Genomic DNA, 17353 nt, shown 5'->3' with positions numbered 1-17353 from the left:
TCACAGCCAAAGAAATTTATTTTAAAATAGAAACATACATACATTAAGCTTTAAACAATCAAATTTTAAACAAAAGGGAAAAGGAGCCATTTGATCCCAGAGTTGGTACAGAATGACTTGTATGTGTGTGAAATCCACATAAGGAGCACGTGGACAAGCTGACATGGAAATCCATCATGCTCCCTACCCTTGCGTGCTTAGGTGTGTCCACTGGCTGCCATGGGACATTCATGCACTGAGAGCTACCCTCGATGACTGCCCACTAGCACCATCACCTAGACTCAAGTTCATGTGGGTGTATGGTTAAGTGCTATGGTTCCTTCCCAACACAGGAAGAGAGGGTGCTCAGGGATACTGAGAAATGCTCAGAGGGATTTGGCAACGCAGAAGATGTGGTATCTAGGAATTCTCCCAAGCCCCCAGGAATACTCATGGCCCAACTGTGCTGTGCAGGCCGCCTGGGAGCCTGGGCTGAGATGCTCAGTCTGGGTGGGGCTTCCGCTTGGGCTGCTCCTCATAAGACTCCCCAAATTCATTGACCCTGCTCTTATCCACAGGGTAAAGCCTGCAACGGTAGGGATGGATAACGATTAGCAAGGCAAGTCCTTATGTCCTCGAGAGAACACAGCTCCTCTGAAAACATCCTCCAGTATCTGGGCCACCTCAACATCTGGCACCTTCCTAGGTCCCGGAGCTGCCTCCCATCTCTCCTGTGCCCCATTCTGCAGGGTCAGGAAATGAAAGCTGGGCTAAGCAGAGAAGGACAGCAGCCCTGCAGCAGGGTGGGGCCTGGAGAGGTCTCCATGTGGAAAACTGTGAAAAGTTCCAGGCACCGTCACAAAAAACAGTAGTTCTAGACGCTTCCAAGGCTTTAAGTGCTCTGCCCCAGTGGCTCTACTCTTCAATCCTGAGACCTCCTTTCTCACTCTAGCAACATACCCTGCTTCTAGGAAGACACCAAGGGAAGGAGAGATGCAGTGGCCCACAAACAACCAGACCTCAGCTTTAAACAACCTCACTTTCACCAAAAGCCCTGGGGCTGGGTCTCTGCATAAATATGTGGAATCTTTTCAAGGGTCCTCCTGGCTTGATATGGGACTCCTAAGAACATCCCTGTACCAGGTAAGCCAGGGTTCCCCACAAGCTTATTGCTACCTTCATGTGTGTCAGGGAACCAAGTATGGATATGAAAACCTAGGAACCAGACCTCATTCAGCATGTGGATATGGTACTGTGTTATGACAAACAGTGCTAGCCCAAGAACATCTGCAGGCAACTGAAGTAGCTTTGGGAAGACAGGCTCATCTTGCATTGGATGGGCACAGCTTAGGAAGTTAGAGAAAGAAGCTGTCACCATATGGAGATTAGGAGGTGGGAGTGGGGCAACCTTTACTGCCAACTACTGGAGGATGGAAGGTGAGGCGGCAACATTCCATAAAGATTTCCTCAACATAGACTCAAGTTCTGAGGTCAGAGGAGATGGGTAGCCTGAACCTCTATCAGTTTTAAGGTGTGTTTTAGGAAATCCCCAAACCTGGCCCTACCCTAGACACAGCCCACAGGCAGGGGCTGATAGAAAGGCCAGATGCCAGCCCAGAGGGGAAGGGAAGGCAGGTAAGCATCTGCATTTTATTCTATGTCCTAGAGGCTTTTCCTTGGCTGTGTGTTGGTCTAAGACCCTGGTTGCTACTACCTACTGCTGCTATGTAGAATCCAGGCCCAGGAGAGGGAACCACTGACCTTCACCTGCAGGGTATGCAGCCTAAGAGAAGACCATCACCCCACCACTACCTCATACTGGAGACCCGTGCCTGAGGACTATTTGCTAGACTGTCAAAACAACTGTGCAGGGAACAATCCTGCACCGTGTTATCACAAGACACAACTGGAACCTATTTTGGGCAACAGAGAAAAGTCACCACCTGCCAAATCTGCCCGAAAAGACACACAGGTTCAGGGCTCTACACTGAGGAGGTGCTGCAAATACACACTCACCACCGCTGGTAAAGGTAGACCAGGAAGACCACATCATCTCTGAAACAGGCCAGCCGGTGGGATGTGGGCATGGTGATGATGAAGGCAAAGACATCATCGATGAAGGTGTTAAAAGCCTGCAAAGCAAGATGGAGCAGTGAAACTACCACAGAGCTGGGGTCCTCTGTTTTATAACCCAAGTCAGTGAGCTGCCCCTCAGCATATGGTGGGACCTAGAACTGTAAAGCTCACAGCAAGTGAGTGAAGATCTAGTACAGAGATATCAGAGCAGCACCAGCAGGACAGCAGGTTCCCAGACCCACATGAAGGATCTGCAGCTTTCTGTGCTTGAAGCCAAGGAGTTAGCTGGGAAAGATGAACAGAGCAGCACTAGGGCTGGCTCCTTAGAGAACTGAAATTGCTTCTGACTAGCTCAGCCTCTCCAACCCTTTAGGAAGGGCTCTGGGCACTGCTGGGAAGACACAGGGCTCTTGTTTCAAACACTCAATTACTAAGCCAAAACATTTGCATTTGATAATGTTGCCAACAAAAGTAACATGGCTTTTCACTCTAAATTCTCCCTTACCGTGACTATGAGAACCTTCATCCTGCATGGTTTGTGGTTCTTCAGAGTCTGAAAAGATGTCTTAGTTTTTCAACAAAGCAGACAGGGCCAAAACTACTGTGTGTCTGTGTACATATGTGAGCTCATATGAATGTACCCCGCAAAGAATCTTCCAGCCACTCTTGGTATAGACCTGTGGCTTACCTTATAGGTAAAGGCCTTCCAAGGCAGATGTGCCACTGACTTCATCTGAAACAAGGAAGATGCCATAGGTCAGCCAGAGGCAACAGAGAGAAGATAGGGGTATTGCCTTAGCAGAGACTCCTTGGCCTTACCTTGTAATTGACAAAAAGCTGGGGCAACATGAAGAGGAAGCCAAAGGCATAGACACCTGTGGGAACAGAAAACATCCATGAAAAAGAACCAAACATACATTCTGCTGGGGCTATGAACACCAGGACACCCAGCTTCCAAAAGATCTCTGCTGGCCTTGTCACATGCAGCTTGCTGGCTAATAAACTCACCAAGAGCCAAGGACATCTCAGAAAAGCAGCACACTTTTTATTGACTGCTGTTGACTGTTGTCCCCAGGATCAAGCAAGTCCTGGGCAACAGGGTCATCAGAGGTGCATTGGGGAAGGTGCCAGGATTCAATCTGGGACTCATCCCTGGAAGCATGGCCACCCAGATCTACCTGCTCATTGTGAAGCTGTCTAACCTACTGCTCATCAGTACACCCCAAAGCATGGGAATACAACTCAGTGACACTTAGCCATGGGACACATCCAGTATATAGAGACCATGTGCTGTGAACGACACACAGAGCAGCAGGGCATCGACTAGCCTCCCAGCATGTCCACAAAAGGTAACAGCATACTCTGGGAAATTCTATGGATGAAATGTCAGATGGGATCTGAAGGCTAGTGTTGCCTGTTTTTAGGAAAGTAAACAGACTATCCACTGGAGTATTTACTCAAGCTCAGGCACCACAGTGCTGGGCACTGTATGTGTTCTACAGGTAAGGGACTGACTAGTCTTTAATCCTAGAAACCTGTCCCACAAGTGATGGAGAGAACAGGAAAGGCAGCACCCACTGTAAATATTAACACCAAGGCAACACATGGACTTACCATTCACAAAGCTGTTGATGAGCCAGGAGTACCAACTGAAATAGAAGTAAAGGAGTTGTGAGCCTCAGAGAAGCCATGGGCATGTTGCTGAATGTTAAAACAAAAGAAAAGTACCCCCCTGAAAAACTATTTTGACATCCAGGGTAGTTGGGATGCCAAGGCAGCCTGCAGACAGCTCTCAAGGGAAGCAGACTCATGTACAGATTTCAATCTGTACATGCGTTGTACTTCAGTGAGATATGAACCAATGTACAGTATTCAATCCTGGGATCCTATCTGGCTCATGCTGCTCACCCATCCTAATATCAGCCTGACCCTAGAAACACACTGCCCATATCTCTCCACCTGACACAGGATACCTGTCTTTTCCTAGTCCTTCTGACTCTTCTTGTCCAGCTGAAACCAATGAGCACAACAGCAGCTTAGTGTTAGCTTTTTCCTCTTTCAACTGTCTAATCTCTGTACTCAAAAGTCAGTGATGAAGTATGGGAAAGCTTGCACTTCCCAGACTGAAGATGTGTATTCCTCTGTCTACCATGTGGTCCCTATAGCCTTTGATTTCTTGAGATGTATAAGGGCATGTCATGGTTCCTGTCCTCTTCACAATCCAAAGGAGATAAAGGCCTAGTACTGACTTTCAGAGCAATAGCAGATCCTGGCCTTTATCTGAGAAGGTCCCGAGTTCCTGGCAGCCCAAGGGTTAGGGGGTTGGGGTTGGGGGTGGGTTACCAGGTACAGATGCCCTGTGTTCAGAAACCAAACTAGGCTTTCAGCTGAGAGACTTGAGGGTGTGAACGCTGCAGCACCCACCTCTTATACTTGATATTCAGGAGGGAGTAGACAGCGCCCCCCACACAGAGAGGGTAGAGCAGGTAAGACAAGTACTTCATGGCCTGCGAGGAAAGGCAGCTTCCAGTTAAATACCCTAACCACCAAACACCTCAGCAGATGCTTCATATATAACTTACGACAAGAGCAAACAAAAAAGGTGGGACCCCAATAACATTTCAGGTAATAGCACAACTGTGTCTATTGGCCATGGAATTCTGCCAAGACCCCAAAGCGAGACACTGAATGCACACCATGGGCAGCAATGACTGTGATGCATCAGACATGCTGCCTGCATCAGAATGGCAGATTCAGGCAGGAGAAACCAAGGAAGCCTGTAGTCATAGACCCAGGCTGCACCTGCACCACAGGCCCTGTATTTACTCTGGTTTGGTATTTGTTATCATCTCACTAAAATCTAAAATGCAAATATCTGAGCTTTGAACTGAAACACCAAAACCATCCTGCAGAGACATCCTATTAAACCCAACATGTCCCACTCTCTAGCAGCAGTGGGAAGCTACTAGGGTCTAGTTGCTAGAGGGCTTTCTGTGTATGATGCACAGAAAAGACAGCTGGCTAGGAGAAATGATCTCCTAAGCAGCAGGAGTTGTCCAGGTGACAAACTGGGAGCCAGTGGCCTATGAGCTTGTTCCTTCCCTGAGAAGAGGATACACCCACATGCTCACTCTTGAGACTGCTCTTCATGTTGGTTCCACTGCATTCCCAGGACAAGTTCCCCCAAATTACTACAAGAACCTAGTACCTTATGGTGTCACAGGGTCCCCAATTGCTTACCTGAGCATCATACTTCTCAGTCTTCCTCTCAGATTCACTATGGGTGCCAAACTGTTGTAAGATTAATATAACGTCAGTTGACTCAGGAGACTATCACCACAGCAAAGCTGGCACTGAAGCCATAAACAGTGTAGGCCATTGCACTACCCCAGTGCCAATACTGGCTGTACCCAGCCTCTGGCCTAGGCACTGGCCACTCCTGCCCGTTCCACCATCACAAAGGCAGCCCAGTCTTCTGATGAATCAGGTGAAGAAAGACTTAGCAACTGATTAGAAAGCTGATGGGAGCTCTATTAGTGAAGTCCTACAGCTAAGAACTGCAAAATCCCACTGTGTGAGGACGCTCCCTGTCCCGTGGGGACACTCTTGCATGCATGTGCTTGTGTGCTGGGAAGCTCTGTAACAGGTAGCAAAGACAGGATAAAGTATGTCCAGAAGGTTCAGCGCTAACTTGAAGGGGACTACAAAATGACGGCCTGGCCAGTCTGCTCAGGAAGAGGTGTATCTGGAATAGTCACTAGAGGTCTCACCTGAAACACAGGTCTCAAGCCCCTCCAGGCTACTGTCATTTTCAATGCCTTCTTCACTTTCCAAAGCTGAAGGGAGACAAGGAAATGTACATTTAATTCTGAGATGCTGGATAAGGAAGACTGGCACTCTCACCCCTGGGCCATTAGTCACTGTTCCTCTTTCCTCCACCTCTCAGGGCCATCTGTGGACTGGGAGGGCTCTGCACCACATATACTCATGGCTATCCACTAGGTGGAATGTGCAGTCACTGGAAAACACAAGGAAACCAGTACTCACACCTACCCTAAATCTAGCCAGTTTTCATCCTGGGCCCCAAGTCTTTCCCTAGACTCACTAGGATTCATGGCCTGCTCAACATCCTCACTGTAACTTGGTGCCAGCAGCATTTACTAAGGTCAGGTCTAGAATACTGCCTCCGAGATGGGTTTTCATGCTGTCACTGTGACAGGCACCTTACTGTGAAAACCATATCTTAACAAGCATTTACAAGAGTAGGTACTCAACAGAACCAACTCTGAGAACTAGACCTCTGGATCTGGCCTGCTTGTTGCCTTCCTTCCAGACTGGATCCCATATGGCTCCTTCCTTCCTTCCTTCCTTCCTTCCTTCCTTCCTTCCTTCCTTCCTTCCTTCCTTCCTTCTTTCCTTCCTTCCTTCCTTCCCTCCCTCCTTCCCTTCCTCCCTCTCTCCCTTCTTTCTTTCTGTTATTGGATATTTTATTTATTTACATTTCAGATGTTATCCCCTTTCCCCATTCCCCCCCCGAAACCCCCATCCCATCCCCCCTCCTCTTGCTTCTATAAGGGTGTGCCCCCATCCACCCACTCCCACCTCCCTGTCCTCGAATTCCCCCACACTGGGGCATCTAGCCTCCACGGGACCAAGGACCTCCTCTCTCACTGATGCCCGATAAGGCCATCCTCCACTACATCTACAGCTGGAGCTGATGGCTCCTTTCTATAAGCACCTCACAGCAGCACAGGGTCACAAGGTGTCAAGTGGCATTAATTACTTACTATCCACATGACTGTTCCAACTTCCTATCAAACCAGAAGCTGGTTCAGTGTCATATCATTCTTCTGTTTCACTTAGAGCTTATCAAACTTGTTAATACGGGTCTAACATGATCTGCTGCTCCAAGATGTACCCTTAGATACCGCCTTACGCAGCAGCTGCCCCTCTAAGCCTGTTTCTCAAAGTATGTAGGTCCTCAGACAGTCTGTTTCACCACTCACAGCAGCTGAGCAAGTGTTGAAGTTCACAGACCTCACAGAAATCCCAGTCCTTCTGACCAAGCATGGTGCCCAGGACTCACCTCAATGGCAGCTCCAACACCTGCAGGGATCAGCACCAGCAGGCTTGTCTGTTCATCCAGCAGGAAGAGGAAGATGACCACAGTGCTGAAGCAACGCCAGAGCACTGGGGACATGAACACACAAGGAGGTGAGGGCAAACTGCATCTATCCCTTGCACACACCTCCAACCACCTATAAGCCTATCTCCCCTCCCCTCCCCCTCTCTCCAGTTGGCCACAAACAGCTGTGCTAGAGGTGGAGCTTAGCAGAAGAGCCTGTACCTAAGAGCATACAGTCCCTGGGTTTTATGCCTAGCACCAGGGGAGACAAAAGGGATACCCTGCAACTCTTCAAAGCACTTTAATTACCAGAAGCCAGGGTAGAGCAGAGAGTAGAGGGCATGGTCTAAGCGGGTACCAGATCTGAGTGACAGTCAAGACACTAATAGGCACAGATACTGGCTGGCTGCCCAGGCTGAGTGCTTCCATATTCTATACTCTCTTGTTTTGTACCATTCTAGGTTGGTTTCTTTTATAAAGCTGTGCTTTTGCTCACAGGATGTGCTCTGCAGACACAGTAGAGTCAGGGCTACAGTTACCAGACTCAGCAGGAAGCTTCTCCACAGGTGCCTGATGAGACATTGAACGGCTTCCCTGAAAGCCTTGTGTTTTACACTCACTGAGTCAGATCCTGCCAGTCAGATCTAGCTCTTGCTGGAGCAGCCTCTCAATTCTATCCCTTACACTTGCACCTGTATTTACCTCAAAGCCTGCTACCATCATGACAACTCTACCTAGCAGCCACTGCCCCTTCTTTTATACAGCAAAACCATCATACTGGATCTTAGTCAGTGAAATGATTCTGCAAATTCAGGTCTCATTGATGAGGACACTGATCCAAGTACTGGTAATTTATTTTGAAGACTGACTCTAAAGCCAGCAGCCAGAGTCCTGTCAATCAGGAGGGAGCTGGTTGACAGAAGGTCTGGTGCTGTATTGGAATCTATGAGCCTCTATAGGCAGTCCAGCTCCACACCCTCATACAGAAGGCCTGTGCCCGTGGCCTATAGCCTCAGTGGGATTCAGAGATGCTCACTGACTGCTGAGACTACTGAGACAGGACCTGGGGCTATGCTGCTCAACTTCAGAAGCATCTCATAGCCAAGCACAAATCCAGGACTGTTGGGGAGCAGACACGAGCTGCCAGTGTCACAGTGAGCCCCTGGGCAGGTAGACTGTCCCTGGGCCCTACCTGCTTTGGTAGACATTCCAATCATGCTCTTCTTTTTCTTCCAGAAACTGATGTCATTTTTAAATGCCAGGAAATCAAAAAGAAGCTGTAAGGAACAGACAGGACAGCAGCTTGCAGTCTAGTTACAGCACTTTTACCGACTAAGCAGGCAATCTACAAGTACACTAAGCCCAAACCTTGCTCGGGTTTAGCAAGACGTGTTCACTGTCTACCGAACCCACCGTTACACATTTCAGAGGCCAGAATTGTAGAACTCAGAGGGAGACATTAGTGGGACATTTTTCAAACATACACTCAAATCCCAGGTAGAGTATATCTTGGGTTGTGGACAACCAGGTACCCCAACCTAGGTCTCACCCATTACTTGTAACAGTTCAGTTTCTCACTGTGACCACTTACAGTCACCCTTGTAGACAGTGGCCTTATAAAGCTACATTTGCTTTGGAGTAACTAGTACCCAGAAGGTCCACTATACCCCATGCCTCCCTACTTTGCACCCTGACTGTACCCAACACACTGTCAGAGAGCTCTCTAGTTCCTCTGTGCACTACATATGACACACGATACACACAGGTAGGACCACAAACTTTCCTAGCTGGGCAACACAGTTCTAGAGGTATTGGCACCTAGACAAGGAACAACAGGGGCCAGAGGCTGTGCAGAACCCAGGAACTAGGTCAACTGACCTCAACTATATGTGCCAGTGCCCAATGAACCACCCCAATGTCTGTCCCTATTCCCTGTGACAAGAACCCAGGGGACAGCTCACGTGAAAGGCTGCAACAAAGAAGGTCAACGCTAAGAGATATAAGTTGGTGTCTACGAAAATTCCCTTCAATTCATCTGCATCTTTTTCTGAAAACCCTGTAAGGAAAACACATTATAATTCAAGAAGAGCCATTTTAGTCTTATCTATAATGTCACGAATATTCTCCCGACTGTAGAAAATGTACATCTTGTCTGGAGTAAAAGTCAACAGAAACTGTAGCATTTAAATACTGGGTTCTGACCAGAGCCAGTCTCAGCTAACTCCTAACTCACATTCTAAGGATAAAGGAGCTGAAGTCTTGCATGCTTCTTGACCACACAGGCAAAGGTGACCCCACAAGTGACCCCTAGCAGGAAGTACAGCAGTGTGGGTCTGTGTCAGCTGCTGAACAAGGAGCCACAGCATGGCTTGGATTCACCAAACACCCCATTCCACCCTGGCCTAGGGCCCTGGGGCACCCACCGAACTGCTGCAGGGAGTACACGGCATCCTGCATGTGGATCCAGAAGCGCAGCCGCCCCAGTGAGATCTTGTCGTAGGACACTGTGAGTGGCAGCTCAGTGGTAGATCGGTTTATCACCTGCCACCAAGAAATCCATAGGTGAGGGAGGGCCATCAAACAAGGCCAGGACTCAGTGCAACACCCTGCAGCCATGCACCAGATCCCAGTAGACCTTGATACCCTGACAGGTCCCTGAATAACCTTGGCAGCTCCTTACCACCCCAGTGGGCCTTGCGGGATTCAAGGTCTGATGCAAGGTCATTCTTCTTCCTAGGCTTTTTTGTGTTCAGACCGAGCCTTTCCCACAGGATGGCGTTCTGCCTGCCGGCTACTGTCTCCAGTCTGAACCACCCACTGACATTGCTGAGCATTCACCGGTTCACCAGCTACATCCCAATGTATTACTTCCAACTAAGCAGCACCCTGTTCCTGTGTCTCCAGCATTTTTCAAGCTGCACAAACCCTGAGAACTGGAAGACAGGCTCACAACTAGCATTGGCTAGAAACTGCACAGCTTACTAGCTGAGCCAAGAGAAGGTAAGAATGCCTGGCTGAGGTGCCATAGCCCTGTCCAAAAAGAGTGGGAGACTGAGCACAAGCACGGGATGCCTAAATGTTCTCAGGTGAACCATGAAGAGACAGCACTTCAAGTCACACTCTATAGCAGGTGAATATGGTCATGTTGATTGTGCACATGTCAGAAGCTGATACATATCACCCATCTAATCTTCCTGCCCCAACCTCCTGCCACGAACACTGTTGGTGTCAAAGGCATGATGGTCACTCACAATGGAGCTAGCAATCTGAAATGTGTCAGGGTTAAGCAGCCACCAGGCTTAGGACTTGGTAGCTAGGTGCTGGGGCTCTTCCAACACAGAAGCCCGCTTCAGAAGCCTGCTTCAGGTACTGTAGCATGTAAGGATTCCAACAAGGACCACTAGAACACACAATCTGCAGATGTTGGCCTATAGCCTCTGCCTCTATCTACATATGGATACCTAGGCACAAAAATACAGTCACTGGACGCAATTTCCCAATTGCTTACAAGAAGTCAGTACTATGTAGTCTTGCAGTATGTTTAGACAGCCTCAGGTTTACAAAGTACAGTTTGTACATTTCACAGAACCCAGTGTTGTGAGCTTTAAACAAGGAGAAATTAAGTCAGAGAAGGGGGAAGGAGTCAGTCAGACCTCCTTACTGCAGACTGCCCTGTCCCTAACCCACAGGTCATCCAGGTGCAGGTGATACCCAAGGAAAGTAGAGGACCCTGTATTAGGGACTGTGGGGGCTTGCCATACTGAGCCACAGCCAGAATAAGCCCAGGCAGGCTCTGAGGGGAATCCTACATTAACCTCCCTGCTCTCTAAGCCTTGATTCTGTTCAAGAGGAGATGTAGGCTGGCTGTTAGGGAACACTAACAAATGACAGTGGGAGACGCACACAGGTGCTCACTTATAATCTTTGCTCACCTGGGACCCCAGTCAAAGCTCTCCTTTCCTATCCCAACTTATTTCCACTGAAAAGAACACTGACACAGCTCCTGGCAGCAACTACTACAATGAACATGAGGTATTTAGCATGGTACTTGATGTAGTGTTAACCACTGTTATTCTCCTTATAATGCAAAGCCAAAATTCAGCCACATTTCTACTACTCTCAAAATACTGTTGTTCTCTTTGGAAAAATAGCATCTTTGTTGCCTATAACAAGAGCATCAGAGTAGCCATTTCACCTCCACAGGATATTGGCATTGCTCATGGCTATACTAAGAGTTGTGGCTCCCTCCCAGGGTTGGTTCAGATATGAATCTTTGGTTCCACAGCAGGCCTATCCCTCAGGACAAGATCTGTGCAAGAAACTATGAAGCATCACAAGCCTCACATACTAGGAGCAGGCATGCAGCCTTTCTGTTGGAGCTCTGCGGGAGTACCACCTAAGATCCTGATGGATACCCTATGAGTCTATCACTAGGAGGGGACCCCACAAGCAGCTTTCACAAGTACTAGAGCCCAACCAGGTACTGAGACCTCTATGTGGGTCCACCATGTGCTAAGCGGCGTCACTCTCCACTCTGAAGGAAGCTCTATGCTGTACCCAGAGCAAGGCACCGAGAGCACAGCTCACCATCAGGTCTTTCACCCGGTTGCTCAGCTGGTCAATGAACAGGATGGGGAGGTAGTGCACTGTCTTCCCGAGTTGAATCCTGGGGGTTTGAAACACAACAGCCTACAATCAGTGTCAGATTTATCCCCTGGCATCACTAAATACGTTGAGAAATTAGGAGTATCCCACTCAGCATCACTGTTGGCTACATCTTGGCTACTGGAATCTCAGAACTTTCCAAACAGAAGCAAGAGATGGTAGCATCCCATGACAACAGTTATAGCCACAATTAGGAAGACCCACACACCTTCTTCTAAGTGAATGGTAGGACACAGGGTAGCCTCGAAAGGAAGCTACCCATACACTGTAGCTACCTGAGAGGAAGGCTGGAGACAGGTCAGAGCTGGCCCTTTCTGTACCAAATGCTTAAAATTTGAAGCATGTATACAAATCAGAATTTATGTAAAAAAAATTTAGGGTTGAGGATTTAGTTCAGTGGTAGGGGAGTTCTTGTTTAACAGGTACAATGTCCTGATTTGGTTCCCTAGCACCATATACACATAAAGATTTAAATCTTAAAAAAGAAAATACGAAATTTTTGACAGTGCCAGAGAAATGATCTGTTGTGAATAGAAGTGACTCGCAGCTAGCCACTCCCAGAAGCCACGTGACACCATGAGGGCATACTGATGGGTCTCGCTCGGCACTGGGCTTTGTGAGCACCATCACACGTACATGTAACTAATGACAGGGCACACCGACTGGCCTCGGCCCTGGGCCTCGTGAGCACCGTCACAGGCACACATAACTAAGGGTGGCAAGCAATGTTCAGGTCACACAGCCTAGAAAGGAAATCTTTAAGTGAACCCAGTGACAGAATCCCACATTTCATGGCCCAGGGAGCATGAGGACAGGACAAAGCCAGCTTTTTGTTTCAGTGCAGGTGGGATACTTTCCTAGACGAAAGAGCAAGATGTACCAGCTGGAATTTCACTCTGTCTCTCAATCCTGTCAGCCACCTTGATCATCATACCCTCCTGGTGGTTAAGCAAAGAGCTTAGCGGGTTCTGTGGCAGGGCAGCTCACAACACAGGCAGGGTCAAGAACTCAGGTACGGCATACTCTGTTTGGGCTCACCAAACTGAAGCCTGCTCTGCCATCAGTTCAGTTCTAAGAGCGGCTTCCCTCCCTGGGTTCCATGTGAGACTTACATCTTCATGTACCGATGCACATCTGCAGGCAGCGAGGAACCATCAAAGACAAAGTCATCCACCATCACATTCAGGGTCAGCCTCGGTCGCCAGTGAGAGACGGGTTCATCTAGGGCATTCGATGGCTTCTTCTCTGCTTCTATCTGCTGCTATAGGTAGAAATTGAGGCTATACTACTTAAGACCAGACTGTGGCAACAGAGTGGTCTTGGCCTCCATCTGAGAAGCCACTGGCTCTCTAGACAGGCAAAAGTGGGAAAGGAGGCCTACCTGGCTGTTCTAGTGACCTTGGGCTACCAGTCTTAGAGCACTTCCTCCCACCTGGTTCTATGAGACCATGAGGGAGCAGCACTGAGAGATCAGCGACTAGGGACCTAACAGGAGGCCTGCATCCCTGTCAGCTAGGGAAAGACTATCAAGAGACAACACTAAAGCAGGTGTGAGTGAGTACAGTGCAGTCTTGGAGAGAGATGGACAGGATCAGGGATCTGATCTAGATAAAACTAGATCCAGAGAGAAAACGATGGGTAAATCAGTTTTATCTCAAACCAGGACGACTTGGCTAGGAAGCAGCACTACCCTACTTCCTCCTGAACAATGGCTCTCACACAGCACTTCACATCCCCAGCAACAACGACCACAGCCTGCATTTAATGGTTCCAGAAGCTTTATACCCATCACAAAAAAGATACCAGCTGGCCCCCAACACTACCATTATGAAGCCCTCTCCACCTGCCCACAAGGAGACAGTGGGGGACCACAAATAGGAAGAGAATTTTAAAATACACTCCCACTCCTAGACTATGGCTGCTTCTGGCAAAGCTGCCATCGTTCTTATTTTGTGACTTGTTTTAGCTTCTACTCAATATGGACCCAGACAGTGAAGATCTGCCTTCTGCCATGGGCCCATGAATGATTTCCTTGCCTCCAACAGTCTTAGTCTACAGTCCAGACTGGTCTGGAACCTAGGGCAACCTTCCCGTCTCAGCCTCAAGTACTAGGATATCAGGAGTGAACCATCTTGCTTGGCTGAACAACCACTTTTGTGAGTAAAATTTCCTTTGCATATAGTTTTTTACAGGTGAAGAAAATATAAATAGTACTTATATCCTTCCTATAATTTTGAATTACAAGCACAGATGCCCAGGCATGCAGTCCTACACTGTGTGTACATGCATGTGCCTGTGTATACATGATGACTCTCACCTGAAAGTACAGGTGAACTCTGAAGAATAACTGCCCTTCCAAGAAGGCATACACACTCACCCAAAGATGCAGAAGGCCTTGAGCCAGAGAGGGAGTCTGCTAGAGTGCTATGAATCACCACTCATCACTAACCTGATGTACTGTATCTACAAATCCATGGGATACAATTCAAATGAAAGATAATTAATTCAAATTCCTTTAAGCTGCCATTATAAGACATGCACACAAACTGTGAACAAGCAGACAAGCTTGCTACAGTGATCTGTTAAGAACCTTACCTGTGTAGCAGACTCCCCAGTGAGCAAATTAATTTCTTCTGGTTTGGGGACCATGTAGGTAGTCAGAGTACTGACCACGTGTACCTGTTTCCCATCTTGCCAGGGCAGAATCCCAGCATGATGTAGGAAAATATATGCGTACAGCGTCCCATTGTTTCTTGTTTTCTTTGGTACAGAAACATTAACTGTCCTAAAACAGAAGAGTCATTTTACACATGCATATGTTAGGTTCCACGTATATTATGTAGCTCAGACAGTCCTCAAACTCAAGTTCTTCCTGCTTCCCAAGTAGCTGGGATTAAAGATATGCACCACCATACTGTCTTACATTGTTTGTACACACGTCAGCTAATCATCTCTTTAGATTTACACGATCTAATTTTAGTTCAGAACTGCTAAAAATGAAACCCACCTGCCTGTGACTTTACTGACGTCAGAACACTACTGTGTCCCAAGCAGTATGAAAGTTACAGCACTTCCCACCTCTGTTAGAGCTTCAGAAGGGACAACTTGCTTTAAAAGGCACAGTGGGAACTGCTATGGAAGCACACAGGGTGTGGACTCCTCTAAAGCTTCTAAAAAGAGGTGTCTCCACCAGGGAAGTGGCTCTACACACTGCTCCACCGTGGTGTTTGCGAACAGAAGTGGAGCTCAGGACCGGCTCATGCTTCTTCAACCTCCTCCAGGCTCCAAAATGAATGTTTCACTATCTCACCTGGCACGGGTCAATGAACAGGAGGCAGGATGTACCCCTATAAAACTAGTGAATGGCACCTGGAGATCCAAGTTCCATTTCAAGATAGGCATCGGCAGTTAATAACTACCCTAGGGCCACAGGCTAATAGGCCTGGACAATGGGTGGGAGCTTAAGACTGGCTGACTAGTGAGCTCGATGCTTGTTGGGCAGAACAGGACCTTGATTTGATGAGTAATTTTACAAATTTTATTTGAACTTCTACAAGTTAAAATCATACGTCAAACGCTAAACCATGTTAATTCTCAAAAGTTACTGTACATAGTTGCGCATTGAGATCTATATTCTAATGACAAAGGTCACTTACTTATAAGTAACAGGTGAACTACTCCTACTAGGTAGATCAATGTATCACTCCTTGGGAGTCTACATGAGCAGTGGTAAACCACACTGACATCAGACGGCTGTAAAGGCTACTTTCTAAGTGAAACCTCAAACTCAGCACCTGTTACTTTGAACTTGACTGTTTACACAGACCCTAGACAGGGGTGCTTCTATAGGATGTTCTCACTCTATACACAATGCTATTCATGACATCCTGGAACCCATCTCTGGCAATCTGTCCCACATCCACACCTTTCAAATTTGGACTCCACATCAAAGTCTTCCACGTTCAAGACCAGGTCCACATTGTTCTCTGCACCAAGGCTGGACCGTGTGGTGGTGTAAACACTCAGCTGGAAAGAGTGAGCAAGAATGAAAAGCCAAAAGGTCCTGACAGAAAACATGTAACTATTGTGAGAGGGTAGCAATCTAAGGGCTACCTCTCAGAGGGTGAGCTTGGGCAAAATGGCCTTGTGTGACACTGCTGTGAACAAGAAACCTAACTGTAGAGTTGACCTGTCCTGAATTCCCACCAGAACCAGGAAGTAGCACAGGTGATGACAGGGCAAAGCTAGCGGCCTTATTCGGGTATGGCTGGAGATCTGGTAGCTTCCACTGGGGTCCCGTTAGTTCACACGTGTAGGGCAACTCGATCTCAGTTATAATTGGGGCAGAGCAGGGCACCAAGGAATAACAAGAGGGCAACAGAGAACAGAGACGTCCCAACTCCAGCTCTCACTGCCACCTAATCAAAACACTGGACAGTGACATCAGTGATAAGGGGCAACGCTGGTAGCCCGAAACCCGTCTCTGACCAGTGTCAGTAGGAGTGGTAGCATCTGGCCAGGGGACGCCTTCTTAGGGCTCCCCGACGCTCACCTGCAGTTTGGGCCGACGGGCCAGATAGGGCTGGATGCAGTTGGCGTCACCCGAGCACGGACGGGTATAGACGATACCGTACATGACCCAGCAGGTATGCACCACGTACACCACGAACACGCCCACCACCAAGCTGGTAAAAGAGCTGCGGCCGCTCCACATGGCGCCGCAACCTGCGGGCCGAGCGCCGCCGCCCGCCGCTCACGGGAGAGCCGCCGCGCGCCGCCGCCGCCGCCGCGGGGAAACCAACGCGCCTCGCGCGGGCCGCCGGCCGCCCCGCATGCTCCCGATACCCACACCCGGCGCCGCGGGATTCGTCGGATTTGCCGGCCGCCGCTTCCGGGAACCGAGCCACCGGCGGAAGTGGGCGCGCGCGGCCCTCTGGGAGCCAGGCGCTCAGCCACGCACGCGCGACCGCACGCTTGGCGCGCGTGCGTGACATCAGCCTCTTGCGCCGTCCTCCCGGCATGCCTCGGGGAGCCCAGGTGGGCCACCGACCTTGGTTACGCTGGGTTCTTGGAAAGATTCTTTCCTGTGGGTTGCTCTCTTTATTCTGGGCCCCCTGCAGCTTTACTGCGGGTTGACTGTGGCGCCCCAGGGATGATGACGGGGACCGTAATGCTGGCCTCCTAGCTCTTCAACGTCTAGGGGAGCGTTCAAAAGTTAGGAAAACACGGAGGAGACTCAGGAAACTCAAATACTGGTTTCTCGGGTGTGAGGTTACTGTGTTGATAACGTGCAGTTCAAGATGGCCAGAAAAGGTCAAAAAGACTTTTCACAGGTCAGTTGCCCCTTTTGTCAGAAGAATGAGTTTCTTTGGGATAATAAAAATACAAATTTTGGTCCTGTCTAACATATGCAGAGGTAGGTTATGTCTCAAGGAGACCTTTTCCCGGACTTGCACGCGTTACCCATCAGATAAAACTATTTGGACTCATGAACTTATTCAATTTACA

At 48.6% G+C, this 17353-nt stretch overlaps 1 protein-coding gene across 2 annotated transcripts; it reads right to left on the bottom strand.

Annotated features, from left to right (window-relative positions):
* Clptm1l (CLPTM1 like) lies at positions 1-16789 on the bottom strand. 2 transcript variants are annotated; one of them, XM_028782738.1, is made up of 17 exons: positions 16398-16789; positions 15771-15871; positions 14441-14630; positions 12958-13106; positions 11768-11846; positions 9604-9721; positions 9142-9236; positions 8373-8457; positions 7142-7245; positions 5826-5891; positions 5296-5346; positions 4480-4562; positions 3670-3704; positions 2875-2930; positions 2744-2788; positions 1996-2111; positions 1-565 (listed from the first exon to the last, which is right to left on the bottom strand). In XM_028782738.1, the coding sequence occupies exons 1-17, from the start codon at positions 16557-16559 to the stop codon at positions 481-483; spliced, it is 1620 nt and encodes a 539-aa protein (XP_028638571.1). In that variant the 5' UTR covers positions 16560-16789; the 3' UTR covers positions 1-480. The 2 variants fall into 2 exon arrangements, with proteins under 2 accessions (XP_028638571.1, XP_028638572.1); XM_028782739.1 differs by having other exon boundaries at positions 12958-13103; positions 16398-16588.
* Positions 16790-17353: the final 564 nt, after the last annotated feature.

Source organism: Grammomys surdaster, unplaced genomic scaffold (genome assembly GCF_004785775.1).
Source record: "Grammomys surdaster isolate TR1022 unplaced genomic scaffold, NIH_TR_1.0 843, whole genome shotgun sequence".
Classification (NCBI taxonomy): Eukaryota; Metazoa; Chordata; class Mammalia; order Rodentia; family Muridae; genus Grammomys; species Grammomys surdaster.
The sequence above is the reverse complement of the archived record's forward strand: the minus strand, read 5'-3'. Positions and strand labels throughout refer to the sequence as shown.

What these genes read in the sequence shown, in the direction of transcription:
- Clptm1l (XM_028782738.1), bottom strand. Translation starts at nt 16,559, where the DNA reads ATGTGGAGCGGCCGCAGCTCTTTTACCAGCTTGGTGGTGGGCGTGTTC. An exon ending in CATCAACAGCTTTGTGAATG is followed by an intron (nt 2,931 to 3,669) that starts GTAAGTCCATGT and finishes CTGTTCCCACAG; the next exon opens with GTGTCTATGCCTTTGGCTTC. An exon ending in GTCTACCTTTACCAGCGGTG is followed by an intron (nt 566 to 1,995) that starts GTGAGTGTGTAT and finishes CTACCGTTGCAG; the next exon opens with GCTTTACCCTGTGGATAAGA.